Raw genomic sequence first — 18,817 nt, 5'->3', positions numbered from 1 at the left:
AAGTCTAGCCAGGTTCATTGTAAAAGACTATTAAATTAATGAGGATACTGAAAAGAGAGCACTCAGCTTAACTTTCCAAGAGAAAGTTTCATAAGAGGATGCCTGGTGTTCTTTATGCTTTTACAGTTGGAAGCACCATGTTTTTAAGTGTCTGGTAAGGAGATAATGGTTTGTACTCTTTTTAGAAGGTCACTTGTGTTTCCGTTTAACATCAGAATTGTGACTCATGAGACCCATGGAATACCTAAGTCAGTGAAGTAGAACAGTTCTGTTTCAAAGTCCTGAAGAGATGCTAATTTTAATGTGTTATAACCAGGAACAACTGCTTTTGCATAGTGATATCCTATGAGTCTCAAAATAGGACATATGCACACAAATTGGACTTAAAACAGGTTTCAGAACAAATAATTGCTATTTTGCTTCCCTCTTAAAGGAACAGTTAATTATTCAAGTAATCTTTCCTACTGCTTGGCATCCCATAACATACTAATTCAAATTTAAAGTGTTACAAATGTTCAGCCAATCAAGAGATTTATTAGTTCTTGAAAACACCATTCTAATTCCCCCAAAACTGAAAATCAGACGTCATACTATTGGCAAATACAAACTGGTGTTGTCAAAGACACTAACACCATAAATATGGTAAAACTATTTAAAAGAGCCAAAGCCAACTTCTCTTGAATGGCCATTCTTGCTGTTCCTGATTTTTACAGGCATTGCGAAAAATGTTGTTAGATTAATTAAAATATCCTCAACTTTGTTTGCTCTTGACAAGTCCTTCAAAGTCTACTTTTTATGCAACAATTAACACAACAATAAGGAAGTTTGCAGGAAGTTACCTCTTACTCCCTACAGAACTCCCATTTAAAAAACAATCCCATGTACAAGAAAGCAAGATTTTAAGACTGTTTTCAAACTAGTCTCATGTAACCAGACTTGGCATATATATTGGTGCATATGAGAGTTTTACATTTAAAATATTTTTCCTTCCTTTCAGTTTACAGTGCACCGTGCCCGCTTCAAAAAGTTCTGTTATAAAAACCTGATTCAAACCTAGGCTCTCCAATATACTACTAAAAAATCCTCCCACAATTACATATTCTGAAACATTGCTTGTGATGGCTAAATGGCATGGTGAGGTAGTTTTCAAGATTTTCACCTCTGGATACCTGTTTTCACCTCTTGACTAAGTTGGGTCTCAAGCAAAAATCAGGAAAGAAGAGAGAAAAGTGTCTCATCTTAGTCTAGTTGACATTTGTAGCAAAAATCATGAAGCCGCCACCGCCACCACCACAGTAGCCGGGACGATTAGAAGTTGATGAGAGGACCTCAGGCAGGACTAGAAAGTATGAGGTAGTTAGTGAATCTGTTCAGTTGCATAGAATAGCACCAGGAGTCATTTACATTGTGTTTTTCTCTGATTGGTACTTATGAAGACCTTTATTTTCATGAACCAAATGAACACCTGGCTTTTGAAGAAATGATACAATCTCTTTTTACTGCAAAGCATAGTAGATAATCCAGAATTTAAGGTTAAAGAAGTCTAACCAGCCTCTATGCAAACCTCAAAGTTCAAATTACCTTTCCCTACATAAAAACAACAACGAGGAGTCCTTGGGGCACCTTAGAGACTAACAAATTTATTTGAGCATAAGCTTTTGTGGGCTAGAACCAGTGGTGAGCTAGAGCTGGTTCCCACCGGTTGTTAAATTTAGAAGCCCTTTTAGCCATCGCCTGCTTCTCAGCCCTCCCAGGCTTCCCGCCGAACAGCTGATTTGCTGGAAGCCGGGGGTGGAGAAGCAGAGTGGGGCGGCGCGTTAAGGGGCGGAGGCGAGTTGCGGCCAGGCGCGGAGCTGCTGGTGGGTGCTCTGCACCCACCAAATTTTCCCCGCTGGATGCTTCCTGGGAGCTGCCCTGGGTAAGCACCACCGGGACTCCCCACCTCGCCCTCCGGCAGGTCCCTCTGGCTCTTAGGAGTGGGGTGGGCACCCACTACGGTGACCCACGAGACCCTCCTGCCCGGTTCTGGGGACAGTCAGGGGACGGGGGGGGGATGGGGCAGAGATCCTGGGGGGGTGGAAATGCATCAAGGAACGCGGGGGGGGGGGGGGGGGGTTGGATGGGGCAGGAGTCCCGGGGGGTGGGGGTGGGCAACGACCCCCTCGTGGAGTGAGGAGGGAACCAGTTGTTAAGATTTTGGCATCTCATCACTGACTAGAACCCACTTCATCAGAAGCCCACGAAAGCTTATGCCCAAATATATTTGTTAGTCTCTAAGGTGCCACAAGGGCTCCTTGTTGTTTTTGCTGATACAGATTAACACGACTACCACTCTGAATCCTTTGCCTACATGTTACATTTAAAGCTACTGGAGAAATTTTGGTTGTGTGCATTTCAGCCAGAAGGCAGAAATCTCATTGAACATCAAGGTACAAGACCAACACTGCACAATTAAAGAAAACGCCATAATCAATAAATCTAGTCAGGGTGGATTTGATTTAAATCAACTGATTTAAATAATGATTTAAATCACTAGTCAGGAAGATTCGATTTAATCACGGTTTTCTATACAAAAGTACATTCTTGTTGGTTGTTATAACCTTAATACATATTCTTCACAACTCAGAGATAGATGTAGGTTTCATTTTTAGAAGGTACACACTAAACATTTTTAAACAGTGATTTATTTTGAAAACTTTTCAGATGAGTTTTACAGCTATATCAGAAAATGAATGATTGTTTGGTTATTTCATTTACCAAAGTTAATTGAAGCAAATATTTATGAAGTCATTGGGAGGTAAACTATCTCCAATTCAACAGGTTAATCATTAATATTTGGAGGATTTTCTTGCTATGCTGTATTAGGAGGAGAACGTCACCAGATAGACATTTAAATTGTTTTATTTAACAAAACAACAACGTTAAGTGTTCTGGGTTTTTTTCTTCAACAGCAAACACATAATATTTTAACAAAACAAGCATATGTCTCTCGTGTCTCACATTTATCTCCAGACTTCTTCTCCTTGTCCAGATCTATTCTGCCAGCAACAACCTTCTATTAGTTGAACTTTTTGAAACTTTTCACTTTTAGAGAGAGGTAAGGGATTGATTCTGTGTACACAAATTTGCAGAGGGACAATAGAGTTGAGGTCTATTATTTCTCACCTTTATATATTTATTTAAAACATTTTTGCTGTTAACAAGCATATTACTTCTGGAGACACAAATCCACAGTTTGAGAACTGCAAAACTAAGCATCTCTGATGGTATCTTCTAGACTGAGCCTCTTTAGGTAGATAGAAAGATTAACTAAATTTATACAGAAGCCTGTAAAACCCCATAAGATTGGGTTCCTACATCCATGAACTACTGGAACTCATTTACAAAACTTTTCTTAAACATTACATGAATATACTGTCTCATACTATAGAATTAGAATTTATAATTCCTATTCCATGCTGAGATATCTTTGAGCTATAATGTATCTTAATTAAATCAATCTTTAGATAGGTTTATTCCTCAAAAAGCATTTTATCAAAAAAATCTGATTTTTTTAAAACAATCATTGATTTTTATCCACGCTGAATCTACTTAGTTCAGACTTAAATATAAACATAAGTGTCTTTGTATGTAACAGGCAACCAAAGCTATGTCTACACTACTGCAATAGGTCAACCTAAGCTACGCAACTCCAGCTACATGAATAATGTAGCTGGAGTCGACGTACCTTAGGTCGAGTTACCGCAGGGTCTACACCGCTTGGGGGGAAAGGGGGGGCTGACAGGCGAAACTCTCCCGTCAACTTACCTTACTCTTCTCGTCGGGGGTAGAGTACAGGGGTTGACTGGAGAGTGATCTGTTGTCGATTTGGCGGGTCTTCACTAGACACGCTAAATCAACCACTGGTGGATCGATCTCGGAGCATGGATCCTGGCTGTAGTGTAGATGTAGCCCAAGAAACTAACTTTTTTGTCGGACTAAAGTTAGGAATTTATAGTGGCTGTGTAGTCATCAAGACCCAGAAGTAGAATGTAATCCAAAATTTATTTTAAATAATTACTCTTTACTGCAGAGAGACTGTTGTATCTCCATAGTTAAAACTGTATGTAACAAGGCTTCAATTAGAAGGCTAATTCTGGACTCAACTATAAAGTAATCCAAAAAAGGCCTGACACTTCAAATGTCATATGAGGTTTGGTAATTAAGGAAGAATTTGAGTATGGAAATATAGCAAAGGTATCCCAAAAACTTTAGTTCTCTACTGTGCTTTCCCATTCTGTAAGGCAGTGGCTCTCAATCTTTCTAGACTACTCTACTCCTTTCAGGAGTCTGATATGTCTTGTACCCCCAGGTTCCACCTCACTTAAAATCTACTTGCTTACAAGATCAGACATAAATATACAGAAGTGTCACAGCACACTATTACTGAAAAATTGCTTACTGTAACATTTTTACCATAATTATAAAATAAATCAATTGGAACATAAATATTGTACTTAAATTTCAGAGTATAGTATATAGAGCAGTATAAACAAATCATTGTATGAAATTTTAGTTTGTACGGACTTCACTAATGCTTTTTATGTAGCTATTGTAAAATTAGGCAAATATCTAGATGAGTTGATTTACCCCTAAAAGACCTTGGTGTAGCTCTGGTTGAGAACCACTGCTGTAATGCATTGATTCAACACTGGCTTATGTTGTTTTTTAGTGATGTACTCCCTTAGGAATTCATCTAGTAAGGATCAATCAGGTAGGTTCAAGAATTTGTAAAACTGCGGAGTAAGACAGGATAACTTTTCTGCCGCTTTGAAGTTTATACTGAATGGTGTTGGTGGCTGAGTGTGTACACACATTATGGTTTCTTGAAAAGATTGGTTAGATTTAGGACACGCTTTTGGTGGTCTGAAGAAGAGCAAGTAATATGATATTGGCATACCTAGCTCTTTGGGGGAGGAAGAGAATTTGCTAGTAAAGATGACACTTGCATTGTGGATGCCTAGTTCATTTATTAGCACTTTAAGTGTAAGATAGTATTGTGACAGTACTAGTGGTGTATGGCTCAATGTTGAAAGTGCAAGGCATACAAGTGATAAGCCTATCTTATGAATGAGTGGAAGGTATATACAGATATAAGGACAGAGCTGATACTGTGTGAGGTACCTAAACTTTGCATTTCCATAATTCTAAATGTTTGGGACTTGGAAAAAACAAACACAAAACCCCCCTACTTTTAATGTCTTTATTCCTAAATGCTCTCCCCTTCAAAGTTACTTCAAAATTTCAATTTGTATAAAGGAAGGAGAAAGCAATGCTCAACTCTGAGTCAGTAAACCAAAATTAACCAAACAGTAGCTGTTCATACACACTGACAATCCAGTACAAGAAAGTAACTTTATGGAGTTGGTTGATAAATTGAGGGCCCAAATTTACATCCACCTCTTTCCTGCTCTTCTCCAAATGTTACTGATTTTTTGACTGCTGCAGACTCTGGTTTTTTGACTGCTGCAGCCTCATTTTGACATGGAGTAGTGGTATCTCACTGATGGATTTTAATCATTCTTTGGCCAGATATTCCCATGAATTCTGAAATGCTTTTAGCACAGATTGTAATATGAAGAAGCAATATACGTCCAGTCAGAAAAGTCCACAAATTCAAGAAAGCTTATCCTGATCAGTCTCATGTATTTATATGGTCATATGCGTCTGTCATTTTCATGCTGCATTACTGAGCATTGTGCTCTTAGTGCTACCGCTGAAGATCGCCCAGAAGTGTCAACTGGTGTAGATTGCTACTGTTCACCTCCTACGTGGGCGGGGATGCTATGAGCACGATTGTTACTCTCAGTGCTCTGCAATGACTTGCCACTTGTTTACAAATGTAAATCAAAGTCCTAGTTATGATCTATAAGCCATTAAGAAGTCTGGCTACTTGAAAAACTGCCCTTTCCCCTATTACTAGAGGAGGGTAGGTTGACAGCAACTGAAATGCTTCTGCTCTTTGTTCCTAAGTGTGATTTTTTAAGACCCACATCACAACACTCTCAGTCCAAGGTCTGAATGTAGAATGCACTTCCTCATCTGGCTCACTAGAGCCAAGATTTGGTGACCTCGGGAGAACAGTGAAAAATATCTGCTCAAGCTTTTGGCTAACATTTATATAAGTTGTTCAGGAGGGGGTCACTGAAATCACAAACAATAAGCCAAGAAGGCAGCAGTTTGGCAGTGAAATTATGTGTTTTTTTAATTGTTGTTTTTAAAGCTGAGGCACTCAGATGCAATGGCAATGTGTACCATAAGATAATATGTATAAACAAATATTCTAATATCAAGACATCACATTACACAGATGTTCCTCAATTCTCTGATTTAGCTGACTTGGTCTGATTTTGACCATTTAGTTGACCTGATAAATAATGTCAATTGACTGCTGCTTATCTGATAATGATAAAATATTGTCAAATATCCCAGCAAGAATGCCCTGATGTTGACAGCAGCCTACCTTTTGGATTTCACCATAGTGCCATCTGTTAACACATCTACTTAAGTGTCTTGATCACTCACTTTTGTATATGCTAATCCCACTTGTTGGGAAAAAGGTTAACTAAATGAAAGTGGAACATCTTGATTGACAGGAATCTTCTAGAACAAAGATCATATGTATGCGTATCTCTACTTGTATACCAGACCATCAATGCACATGGTGGTTTACAAAGCAAAACACACAAGTTAAAAGACACAGTTCTTGCCCTGAAAAAACTTACAATCTAACCTGACTAGACAAATATACAGAAATTAACTCAGACGGGAGTGGGGGAGGGAGAGGAAGGTACACAACCATTAAACCTCCTCCCCTAAAACAAAAAGAAAAGATGTCTAGCCATTAAACTTCTTCCTTAATATCACAGCTATTAAAGCCCCCGCAAATCCCTCTCTTCAAAAAAAGCAAACAAATAATCTACACTGAATGCCGATGTAAATAAACTCCCACTCCTCGACTCTTAACAAAAAGCCTCTTCATAATGCATCCCTCAAACACACAGACATCCCCACGTGGTTCACATTTTTCTGAGTTACGTAACTCAGGTAAGTAACTTGTATTTTGTAATTAAGTGTATCTATCTATCTACCTATCTACGGCTAATCCTACTGGAGACCATAATGTCTTACTCTGTTTTGTGACTGCTGTTACTGTTCTAATAAATCAGTGGTTTGACCATTTTTGACAATATTTGACCAGTCAACTGACCACCCTTAATTGAGTGTGGGGACAAACATTATTTCCCCACAACTCCTCTTTGGGATCTCCCTGAAAGGAACATGTATGGATCTCATTGCAGAACCAGAGCTATAATATGTCATATACTAAAACTGGTGCCAGGGGACTTCTCAATTAAGTAACTAGTAAGCCAAATATGAATACCCAACAGGACCAACATGAAATACAGATAGGTTTCAGAGTAACAGCCGTGTTAGTCTGTATTCGCAAAAAGAAAAGGAGGACTTGTGGCACCTTAGAGACTAACCAATTTATTTGAGCATAAGCTTTCGTGAGCTACAGCTCACTTCATCGGATGCATACTGTAGAAACTGCAGAAGACATTATATACACAGAGACCATGAAACAATACCTCCTCCCACCCCACTCTCCTGCTGGTAATAGCTTATCTAAAGTGATCACTCTCCTTACAATGTGTATGATAATCAAGTTGGGCCATTTCCAGCACAAATCCAGGTTTTCTCACAGATGCGTCCCACTGAAGGTATTCACAAGCAACAGATAACATTTATTACTTATACAACCCTTTGTATTTTCAGAGTTCTGCTCAAACATTAATACTCCCCAAGGTATGTGGAAGGTATTATCCCTATTTTTCTGATGAGTAAAAAGAGACAGATTAAGGACCAGTTTTTTCAGAGACGCTGACCACCCACAACTCCAAATAGAGTCAAGGGGAACTGTGGTTGCTCATCCCTAACTGACTTGTCCAATGTCACACAGTGCTAAATTTGGATTAGAATTTAGGAGTTCATGATACCAAAAAAGTGCGCTGGAACAATATCCATTTCTTAAGAACCACACACAAAACACATGCCATTTACTTTGTTCATATTCATAGAGAAAGGAGGAAACAGAAAACCCACAGAATCATTAGAAGTCAGTTTTGAAAAACTTCATTTGGAAGCTCAGTCAGCAGCTGTCAAATCTATCAGCATGGTTTTTACTATTACATTAATCAGTAAAAGGAGTGAGGCTCCATCAGCCCCCTTTCAAAAGTGATTCAAGGAAACAGGATAACAGAGGGATCTCTGAGAGCACACAAAAAGGGTTATTACACCGTCCTCTTAGGGCCTGTCTCCACGAGGATGGGAGGTGATTTTTTAAAAACGTGTTAGCCAACCTTAGTAACAGACTTTACTAACAGCTAAGCCAAGTCCAGAGGAAGGATGGTCCAGGGGCCGGTGTTAAGCCGGAATTCAGAAAACCCAGATTCGATTCCTTTTTCTTCCACAGGCTTCCAGTGAGACCTTGGATAAGTCACTTCGCACGCGGGCGCTCTGGCTGAGCATTCAGAGAGCCCCACCGGGCCCGCTCTGCGGGTGAACTCCCCCTTGTGCAGACCCCGCGCCTGACCTGCCCGTGACTCGGCTCCCCCATCCGTACCATGGGGACAGTGACGCGCCCCGACCTGGCGGGGCGGCGGCTGAGAACGGGCACATTTAGGGCTAGGGCCTGTTGCCGGGGCCTGTGCTGGGGCAGGCCACGTAGGCACCGCGGGGGCGGGTCGTGCCGCGGCCTCCAGGCAGCACCGGGCCCGGCTCCCCTCGGGCTCCGCGCACGCGGGCCTGCGGCTCCCCCTGGCTGCAGCCCCCGCCCGTCCCGGCTCGCAGGGGGCCCGGGGGCTAAGGGGAGGCCAGCTGCGTCTCCTAGGCTCCGCGCCGGGCCCTGCCCCAAACCCACCCGCGTGACCCCCGAGGAGCCGCCCCCAGCGGCCGCTGCCACGTCACCGGGGAAACGCGCCGCCGCGCGCCCGGCCCGGTTACCAGGGGGCGAAGAACATGACGAAGTGCGGGGCGCTCTGGGCGGCGTGGCGCAGCATCTCGGCGTTGTAACGGTGCCGCGCGTGCGAATCCGAATCCGGCTCCGGCTCCGGCTCCAGCTCCGCGTCGCCCCGCGCCGGGGCCGCGCACAGGAGGCCTCCGAGCAGCAGCAGCAGCAGCCGCGCCGGGCCGAGCCGGGGGGAGGCGCCGCGGCACAGAGCAGCGGCCATGGCGGAGCACGAGAGACAGCGAGAAGCCGGGCCACGTCCGCCGACCGCCTCCTTCCGTGCCGGCGCCAGCCTCCGCCCCCTGCCCGGCGCCTTCCGGCCCCGCCTCCCCGGGGTCAAAGGGCACGGGGGGGGGCTCAGAGCACGAGAGAGTCGCCCCCGTTACTCCTGCTCCACTCACTCTCCACCACCGCCTGTAGCCGGCTCCCCCACCTCCTCTCTATGCTCTTCCCAGACACCCTCCCTACCCGTTCCTGTGACCTACCTCAGCCCCGAGCTCGTTCTGCCTCACTGCACCCTCGCTCCTGCCCCTCACTGTATCTACACCCTCCCCAGCCCACCCTGCACCCGCTGCTGCTGCCCACCCACGTCTCCGCTACTCCTTCCTTACGCCCTTCCCTCTCACACTGCAAACTCTCTGTCAGGGCCATGGACCAGTCAGGCTATAAACCTGGTGGGGTTGAAGCGGATAGGCGTTCCTGGTGATCACTTTTGGAATCACCTAACAGACCTTTTACATGAACAAATAAGATGACGCAAAGACACCCATCCACCCACCCACACATACTGCACCAGGAGTGTAAATCTAGAAATTCTGCTAAATCACATAAAAAGTTTCTTTGTGGAAATCCATGAAGAAAAGGTACATAGACCCTTAGCCCATCCTTAGTTAACAATGGGAATGAAGACAAGTAACAGATGCCTAGTAAGTGGAGAAAACCAGCTTTAGATCTTTGCCTCTGAAAGAAACCTCTGAGGTGCTCAGGTTCCTTTTTGTAATGGTGTGTCCAGTGACATGGGAACCAGATACACTTACAGCCATTTAGCCCATAGGATTTTAGCCCATGTGCTCTTTTCTGCTTATGTAATACAGTATAGGGAGGTGATAGGAGGACACTAGTAATATGGATTGGTGCTGTGTATGACAACACAGCCAGCAGCAGCAAGTCTCCAAGCCCACCTCAACGTATTCATAGTGTTTATATTGTTCATATTTAACATGTTAAAAATAGTGGTGTAGAGACGGTTACAGGCTATGTGAGTGTATGGGGAATGGCAGCTAAAGAATAGTATCCCCTAACCTTAGGGCTTTTGTTTTGATTTTCTGCAGTTACCATACAAGAGCTTTTACTCTACAAAACTTGTGAGGGGTGTTGGGGTAACCCACTCTGCATACCATGTATCCCCCTCCATACAGCAGAATATAAGATATAAAACACATTTAAGATACTGCCCTAAAGAGCCTTAATTCCCCCATCTGTGCTTTCAGAGACCACATACATAAAGGTCAACTTTGAGAGCCATGCTGCCATTATTTGTAAATTACCTGTTTAGATCGCAGAGGAGACTTTTCAGTGGGTCTGAGATTCATGTAGTCCACGTGTGTTTCTGCAGACCTTGGCCAACACAGGTTTTGAAGGTTCCACTCCACAGTGTTGCCATCCTCCATAGCAGACAAGAGAAAGTAAGGGACTCATGGAACTGATAAAAGCCACAGATGTTTGCAAGGTTTCAGAGTAGCAGCCGTGTTAGTCTGTATCCGCAAAAAGAAAAGGAGGGCTCGTAGCACCTTAGAGACTAACAAATTTATTTGAGCATAAGCTTTTGTGAGCTATAGCTCACTTCATCGGATGCAAATAAGTTTTCCGCTCCTGCCAGGTTAGCATGGGAGAGGAAGATATAGGCTTTTATGGTGCTCCTCTCGGACTTCAGATACTTTTGTTTCTGAACAGATTGAAATTCAATCATTAGATGATATTTGTACCAGATCAGCCATGACATCTCAAAGAACTGCTGTTACTATATGGGTAAGTAACCTTTCCTCCTCCTTTGTGTGTTCCACTTTAGATGACTCCCGAGCAGTGTCCCACTGAAGGTGGATGTTGAGGGAAGGGATTTAGCACAGTTCAGAGAACAGCCACACCAGAGGCAACATTTGCTTTGGAAGCATGCACAAAAGTATAGTGGTGGGGGAAAAGCATACACAGACAAACAGGTGGCAGCTTCACAAATACCTGCAATGGGTATATTCTTAAGTGGGGCAACAGGGGTGGATTTTGCCCTAGTGGAATGGGTAGTCACTTTAGCTGGTGCACTCCAGAAGCTTTGTCACACCCCAAAAATACACCCTGAGACCCATTTCAATAGTCTTTGGGTGGAAATAGGGGCTTCCTTCATTCTGTCTGCAAAGGAAACTGAGTCTAAGAACGATTCTGAAGATCTCTTTTCACATTCAAGAGTGTGAAGACTGGCTTCTTCTCTTGAAGGTGAGATTTGGGGTAGAAGACTGGCAACTGAATATCCTGGTTGATGTGGAAGTCCAGTAAAATCTTGGTAAGGAAGCAAGGATGGGGACGTAGAGTCACCTTGTCCCAGTAAAATACTCTGTAGGATGGGTCTGTCTCAAATGCTGCCAACTCCCCTGCCCTTCCAGACAAAGGGACAGCTATGAGGAAAGTGGGTTTTGAAAGATAAATGGACTTGAGGGGTATTTTCTTCAATGCTTTGAGAACTCGATTAAGGTCCCAAGATGTAGTAGGCTCTCTAATTTGAGGAAAATGGTGGTCAAGCCCTTACTGAGTCTTGAAGTTGTAGGGTGTATGAATACTGAAAGCCCCTGAACTGGTAGATCAAATGCTGTAATAGCAGTCAGGTGGACTTTGATGGAGCTCAGTGACAAATCCAGGATTTTTAATTCAGCAAGTACTTGAGTATGTCAGTGAGATACCAGTGTGGACACAAGAAAAAATGGATAAAACCTGGCCATCAGGAAGTTTAGACTTGAAATTAGACGAAGGTTTCTAACCAAACAGAGGAGTGAAGTTCTGGAAGCTCTTCCAAGGGGAGTGGAGGGGGCAAAAGACATATCTGGCTTCAAGACTAAGCTTGATAAGTTTATGGAGGGGATGGTATGATGGGATAGCTTAATTTTTGGCAATTAATTGATCTTTGACTATTAGCGGTAAATATGCCCAATGGCCTGTGATGGGATGTTAGATGGGGTGGGATCTGAGTTACTACAGAGAATTTTTTCCTGGATGTCTACTGGTGAGTCTTGCCCACATGCTCAGGGTTTAGCTGATCGCCATATTTGGGGTTGGGAAGGGATTTTCCTCCAGGGCAGATTGGCAGAGGCCCTGGGGGTTTTTCTCCTTCCTCTGCAGCGTGGGGCATGGGTCACTTGCTGGAGGATTCTCTGCACCTTGAATCTTTAAACCATGATTTGAGGACTTCAATAGCTCAGACCTAGGTTAGGGGTTTATTACAGGAATGGGTGGGTGAAATTCTATGGCCTGCGTTGTGCAGGAGGTCAGACTAGAACATCATAATGGTCCCTTCTGACCTTAAAGTCTATGACTCTAGGTGAGACTCGGCAGCAAATAATGCCTGGCGGGTGCATCAGGACTGGAACTGCTTGCACTTTTGCAGGTAATTCTTTCTTGTGGAGAGTTTCCTGCTATTCAGCAGCACATTCTGTGCTTCAAAACAGCTACTGATTTCTATACCCAAGAGTCATCAAGGAGCCAAGCCTTGAGATATAGCATGGAGAAATGGGCATTGTGGTGTGCGTATTGTGCCCAATTCTTGGGTCAGTAGGTCAGCTGTCAGAGGGAAGTGAAAAGGTAGTCACCAACAGGTGTATCAGGTCCAGGAGCTTTACCTGCCCTTGGTCAGGATGATTACCGTTTTCTCTTGTTTTAGTTTGTTTAGGACCTTGAGGAGCAATGGTGTTGGGGGAGAAGCATATGGCAGAGTTCAAGGCCAACTGGTAAGGAAGGTGTCCCTTAATGATTTGTGGTTGTGTCCTCCCATCAAGCAAAATCACTGGTATTTCATGTTGGATGGTGTCGCAAATAAATCTCTCTTTGGGATGTCCCAGGTGAGAATCTTCTGTAGGATAAGATCACTCAACTCCCATTCGAGGTGCTGGAGAAATGTTTGCTATGGTGTTTTGCTGACTAGGTAGATATGCCACTGAGATGTCAATTTGGTGCATTATGCCCCAGTTCCAAAGTTTTATTGCCTCTGTGCACAAGGACCTTACACCTCTTGGTGGTTTATTTAGTACATGGTTTTTCTGTTTATCTCTTGACTCTGACTAGGTGACCCTGAATCTTGGGTAGAAAGTGGTCACATATGTACTGAACTGCTCTGAGCTCAATAGATTGATGTGAGGAGCAGACACCTCAGGGATCCATCTGCCTTGTGCTATGAGGTCCTGGAGGTGAGCTCTCCAGTCTAGTAGGGAGACATCTGTGGTGCTTATCTTTGTGGGGGGTATGAGAGAATGGAACTCCCAGGCAAACCTTGTGGGGATCCCTCTGTGATGGGGCGTCAACCCCACACTGGCAGAGAAGGGACTAACAGAGCCGTGGGAAGGCTGCCTGGGAAGCAGCCAGACTGCGAGGAACAGCCAATTAGGGCCCAGCAGGTCCATATAAAAGGGAGCTGCAGGGAAGAATAGTTCAGTTGCTGCTGGGAGCCCAGGGACTAAGGATTGTATCCCTGGAGGGCTGAGAGAACTGTAAGCACCTTGGACAGAGCAGTGGCTGGTTCTTAGGACTGAGCAGCTGAGTGCCCTGAGCTGAGGGCAAAGAAGGTACTGGAGCTGTGGGGAAGTGGCCGAGGGAAATAGAGCAGTATTGACAGAGTTACAGAGGAGCAATAGGAGGCTGCTATTTACAGGGTCCTTGGGTTGGGGCCCAGAGTAGTCGTTGGGCCTGGGACCCCCTCACTCGCCACTAGGGAAGTGGCTGGACTGTTGGACAGAGATACTCTCCCCAGGAAGTGGGGAACCATAGACAATGACACGGCCGGATGGCTCAGTCAAGATGAGGACCCTGCGGTTCTGGCTGAGAGAGGAGCTGTAGGCGGGAAAAGAGACAGTGTGCCAGTGTGCAGACCGCAGATGTGGGCGTTGGCCTTGAGCTAATCCCCATCATGACAAGGAGGAGGTGCCAGTCTGGCGATGAGGACTGTACCCTGTGACACCCTCCACCAATTGAGAGAGTTGAGAACTCTGAGCACTGGGCACAGAGAGTGCAGACTGCCATAAGATGTTACAAGAGTACAGGCTGCCACATGGCTCAAAATCTGAAGTCAGGTCCTTCTGATGGTTTGAGGATTCTGCTGTAGTGTGGAGAGGAGGTTGGACATCATGACAAACCTGTCCCTGGGGAAGTATGCCCTGGCAGTTGTGGAGTCCAAGGTGACCCCTATGAAGTTGATGTGTTGGACAGATGTCAAAGATTGCATTGAACCAGAGTCCCACAGAGTAGAAATGTGCTAGGGCCTTGTTGCTGCTGACTGTACCTCATGGAGGGAACAACCCTTGAGGAGCCAGTCATCGAGATAGAGGAAGGTGACTTTTCCCATTTGCCACAGATGGGCCATGACAACTGAGATAACCTTTGTGAAGACTCCCACGTCAGTTGAGAGGCCAAAGGGAAGCACTTAGTACTGACAGCGGTCATTGGTGATGATGAACTGGAGGCGGTGTCTGTGAGCTGGATGTATTGCTACCTGAAAATATGCATCCTGAAAGTCAAGGCTCACAAACCAGCCTCGTGGAGCTAATAATGGTATTATTGCGGCGAGGGTTACCATATTGAACCTTCACGTTTGGATGAATGTGTTCAGTCTTGGTCTCCATCCTCCTTTTTGCTTGCATACCAGGAAGCAGCTGGAGTAGAACCCTTTTCCGATGAAAGAAGGAGGAGCTGGTTGGATCACCCCCAGGAGCAAGAGGGTTTGTACCTCCTGTCTTAGGAGATCTTTGTGAGAGCCCCTGAAAAGGGAAGAGGAAGCTGAATGGAGGTTGGAGTGGGGTTGGAAATTACATGAATGCCATAGCCTGATGTAATATACTCCCAATAAAGCTTGAAATAGGAGAGATCTCCGTAGGGTGGGTGGGAGGCAGGGGTGGTGGTGCTGCATCAGATCCCGACTGTGGACTGACTTGTGACCCTCAACAGAAGGGTCAAAAGAAAGGTCAGAAGAAGCTGCTGACTGCAAGGTGATAGCAGATGATGGGACCTTGTTGGGTGGCTCTACAGATCTTTGGAAGGTTTGGTACTGGATTAATTGAGAACATTGGGCTATCTGTGACCTCTACTTTTTCTTTTGGTTGCAGGGATGTGGATGCCCAGAGATCAACGGGTCACTCTAGAATCCTTTACTGTGTGAAGGAATTAATCTGTGGCATTGCTGAAGAGCTTAAGTCTTCAAAGGCAAGATCCTCTACTGTATTCTGGATTTCCCTACAAAGTCCAAAGGAGAATAGCCATGAAGCATAGTGAATAACTATAGTGGATGCCATAGAAAGAAATTAGTTTTTGGCCTCATCCAAAGAGGCTCACAAAGAGGCTTTGGCAGTCATCTGACATTCAGTGATGAGAGCCTGAAACTGGTCCTTCTGGTCTTGTGGTAAAGCAGCAATAAAATGAGAGAACTTGCTGTAATTTGTGTAGTTCTGCTTTGCCACTAGGGTCTGGTGGCCAGCTATCCTGAATTGTAATGCAGCTGAAGAACAGCCTTTGCAGCTGAGAAGGTCCGGGTGCTTCAGTTTCTTGTCATGAGGACTTGATCTGGAGCAATGTTGTCCGTCTCTCTCATTTACAACATCAGCCACCAGGGAATTTGGGGTGGAATAGGAGAAGAGGTATTCTGAGTCCTTGGTAGGTACACAATATTTATTTTCTACATTCTTGCAAGTTGGTGGGACAGTGGCTGGCATTTGCCATATTGCCCAGGCTTGTGACAGCAAAGCCTCATTAACAGGTAAGGCTATATTGCTTTGGGAATCGGTATATAGGATATCTACCAGGGCATGCTGTGGTTCCTGCACCTCTTCCAAGGGCATCTGTAAGGATTTGGCAACCTTCTTCATGAGTCCCTGGAAGACTTTGAAGTCATGCACATAGGACAGGGGAGAGGGTCATAACTGCCTTATCTGGTAAGGAAGAGGACGTATTAGATGGCCCTACCTCTTCCTCCACTCTCAGCTCTTGTTCTTCTAGAGAGTTCTTTTGAGGAAGGGGAGTCCTCCTGGGGCACTGGTGATCATGAGGGTGCCCTCTAGAACAGGTCTTCGTATGGTACCCAAGGTTTCCAGAAGACCCAATGTGGTGAGGCATAAGGGAAGGGTACTCCTGCCATGGAGGTTGTTGGGTCAGTTGTCAACTGGTTCCTGGGGTCTCTTCCTCAGGATTCTTCTCAGGGGAGGGAAGTTCAAACAGAAAGACAGTGGAAAGTTAGACAGAGATCTTTGAATCTGAAGAGGTGTTATCCTCTGTTTCTAGTGTTGTCAGGGAAAAGGTATTGGTACTGGTGGCAGCATCAGTATCGGCAGTCAAATTGGGACTGACAGCTGCATCAGTACTGGCAGCAGGGCCTTCATCTCAGCCACTGCGGGGGTACACTGGTACCAGCAGAAGTGAGTGCTGGGGTCAGGGTTGAAGGTGGTTTCTTCTAGGAGTTCCTGTGTTTGGAGGACTGAGAAGAGTATCAGAGCTGGTTCTGAATGGGGCTGTTTTCTGAGAGACTTTTCAATGCATGAAGCGCTGAAGGTTTTCTTCATAGGTATGGGATCTTGGTAATGGAGGAAGTAGGAGCCTCGGCAGTACCCATACGCAGATACAAGGTCTCCTTTCTCCCTGACTTTTAGGGTGACATTTCCTACCTCTTAGGAACTCTGTTGGGGGAATCTAGTTCTTTTCTTCCTAGAAGGTTTCAAAGTCTCTGAAGCAGCCTTCTGGTGTCTGGTTGCAGGCACTGGAGCCATGGAAGTTGCTGGGATGCTCAGGCTGAAAAAGGCTGAAGTACGAGGGAAAATCAGGCTCCAAAGTAGTAGCAGGTTGCCAGAAATGCTCCATAAGCTGCAACCTGCCCTCCCTCAGCTTCCTAGATCTGCTTTTAAATCCAGTTGAGACCTTGCACTCGGATAGAATGTTGGACTCTCTGAGACAATGGAGGCAGCTGGAACGTCCATCGCTAAGGAGAAAGACCTGTCACAGATCTCTCAGGGTTTGAAGCCTCAGGTTCTGGGCATACCCCAGAAAGAGAAGGCCACAGACAAGAAGAGGTGTAGGTTGGATTGTGTGTGTGTACTGCAAAGACAAAAGATATGGGGGGCAGCCCCCAGCATGTATGAGGAACAATAAAATTAATTAAATGCAATTAAAAAAGGTAAGATTAAAAAGTGAATGGACACTGCAAGGCTCTATCTTTAGCCACAGGCAGTTGAGAAGGAGCTTGAGCGGCAGTGGGTCCATCCTCCCCTATATGCCCTTGGTTCGGCCCATGAGAATATATAGGACACAAGCCTGGACCCACAGACACTGCTATGAAAAGTCTCCCATGGAAAGCATATGGGCACACGCACACCTAAAATGCGGGTACCCAGAGGGTAGAAGAACACTAGTCACATTAATCAGTGATATTTATATCTTGGATTTATTCTACAACTTGCTATTTACATGTAGGATTCCAATTTACATTCCACTTTTGCTATAATCCATAGTTACCCTTCTAAAAAAAGAACAAACTCATGTGTAAAAAGAAAAGGAGTACTTGTGGCATCTTAGAGACTTATGCTCAAATTGGTTAGTCTCTAAGGTGCCACAAGTACTCCTTTGCTTTTTGCGAATACAGACTAACACGGCTGTTACTCTGAAACTCATGTGTATGTACCTAAGAGATTTCCAAAGCCCATAGTAGAGTATATTTTGACAGCTGTCCCTTGAATCATAAACCATGTCCTCTGAGGGAAGATAGCATGATGTAATTTTAGTGACAGCACAATTGTCATTCAGCTAGAAAGAAGGATATTGTGATCTCAATGGAAAAGAAAAGTGATACTGCCATATGTAAGCTTATATCCCTCTTTCTTCAGTAATTTGTACCTCTCATGAAGGGCTGTGAGTGGAAATTACTACAAGCTGTTGAATTAAATGACATCATTTTGCCACCCACAAAATATTATGAGTTTGACAGCCGAAAAGATGGTACAACAGTGAGAAAAGCACAATCTCAGAGTACGTGTACACTTATTTTTGTTTCTAGTGGAAATTTATTTTCATTAGGATTGCAATTTTCACCATTTTCACTATCAATTGCTGACCACCACTCCTGTGGAACTTTGACCTCTACGGTGAACAATTAGCCTCTTCAGAAGTAAGTTTCAACAGCTGCTATTGATTGGCTGCTGCCTGGCAATTTGTGATAGTTGTGAAGACTCTGTAAGGAGGCTGTCAGCTCCAACAATTTAGCTTTTTATGATTACATCTAATGATACAGAATTTGCTTTCAGATAATTTACTCTTAGCTGTAATGTACTGTGTTATAAAGTTCATAAACAGGGCCTTTCAGTTATACAGTTAGATGTTGTTACAAAGAATAGCATAATATAGATTGAAGATTTCAAGGATCATAAAGAGAGAGTTTCCTGTCTATTAATTTAACAGCTGCTTTAATGATGGAATACTGGAATATTTTTTCCATGGTTGAATTCTCTTCCATTACACTACACACACCCTCTTAAGTGACCT

The 18,817-nt window shown here is 44.3% G+C and overlaps 1 protein-coding gene and 1 long non-coding RNA gene across 4 annotated transcripts in view; one reads left to right on the top strand and one right to left on the bottom strand.

Annotated features, from left to right (window-relative positions):
* The window catches only part of TXNDC5 (thioredoxin domain containing 5), a 37,637-nt gene extending 28,241 nt beyond the window's left edge, over positions 1-9,396 (bottom strand). Inside the window, exon 1 of the mRNA XM_073332088.2 lies at positions 9,046-9,396. Within this exon, the coding sequence (XP_073188189.2) occupies positions 9,046-9,272 (227 nt within the window). The 5' untranslated portion in view covers positions 9,273-9,396. The remainder of the gene's footprint in view (positions 1-9,045) is intronic.
* On the top strand, positions 8,852-17,741 carry LOC140907013 (uncharacterized). Of its 3 annotated transcripts, none has more exons than XR_013635351.1 (6): positions 8,852-11,077; positions 11,508-11,603; positions 12,972-13,038; positions 14,655-14,851; positions 14,946-15,018; positions 15,403-17,741. It is a non-coding gene; the product is annotated as an uncharacterized LOC140907013 (long non-coding RNA). The 3 variants fall into 3 exon arrangements; XR_013635349.1 differs by having other exon boundaries at positions 8,853-11,077; positions 14,655-15,018; positions 15,403-15,946; positions 17,040-17,741; XR_013635350.1 differs by having other exon boundaries at positions 8,856-11,077; positions 11,537-11,603; positions 14,655-15,018.
* Positions 17,742-18,817: the final 1,076 nt, after the last annotated feature.

The sequence above is a fragment of the Lepidochelys kempii genome, chromosome 2 (genome assembly GCF_965140285.1).
Source record: "Lepidochelys kempii isolate rLepKem1 chromosome 2, rLepKem1.hap1, whole genome shotgun sequence".
Taxonomy (NCBI): Eukaryota; Metazoa; Chordata; order Testudines; family Cheloniidae; genus Lepidochelys; species Lepidochelys kempii.
This window is presented reverse-complemented; position numbering and strand designations above follow the sequence as displayed.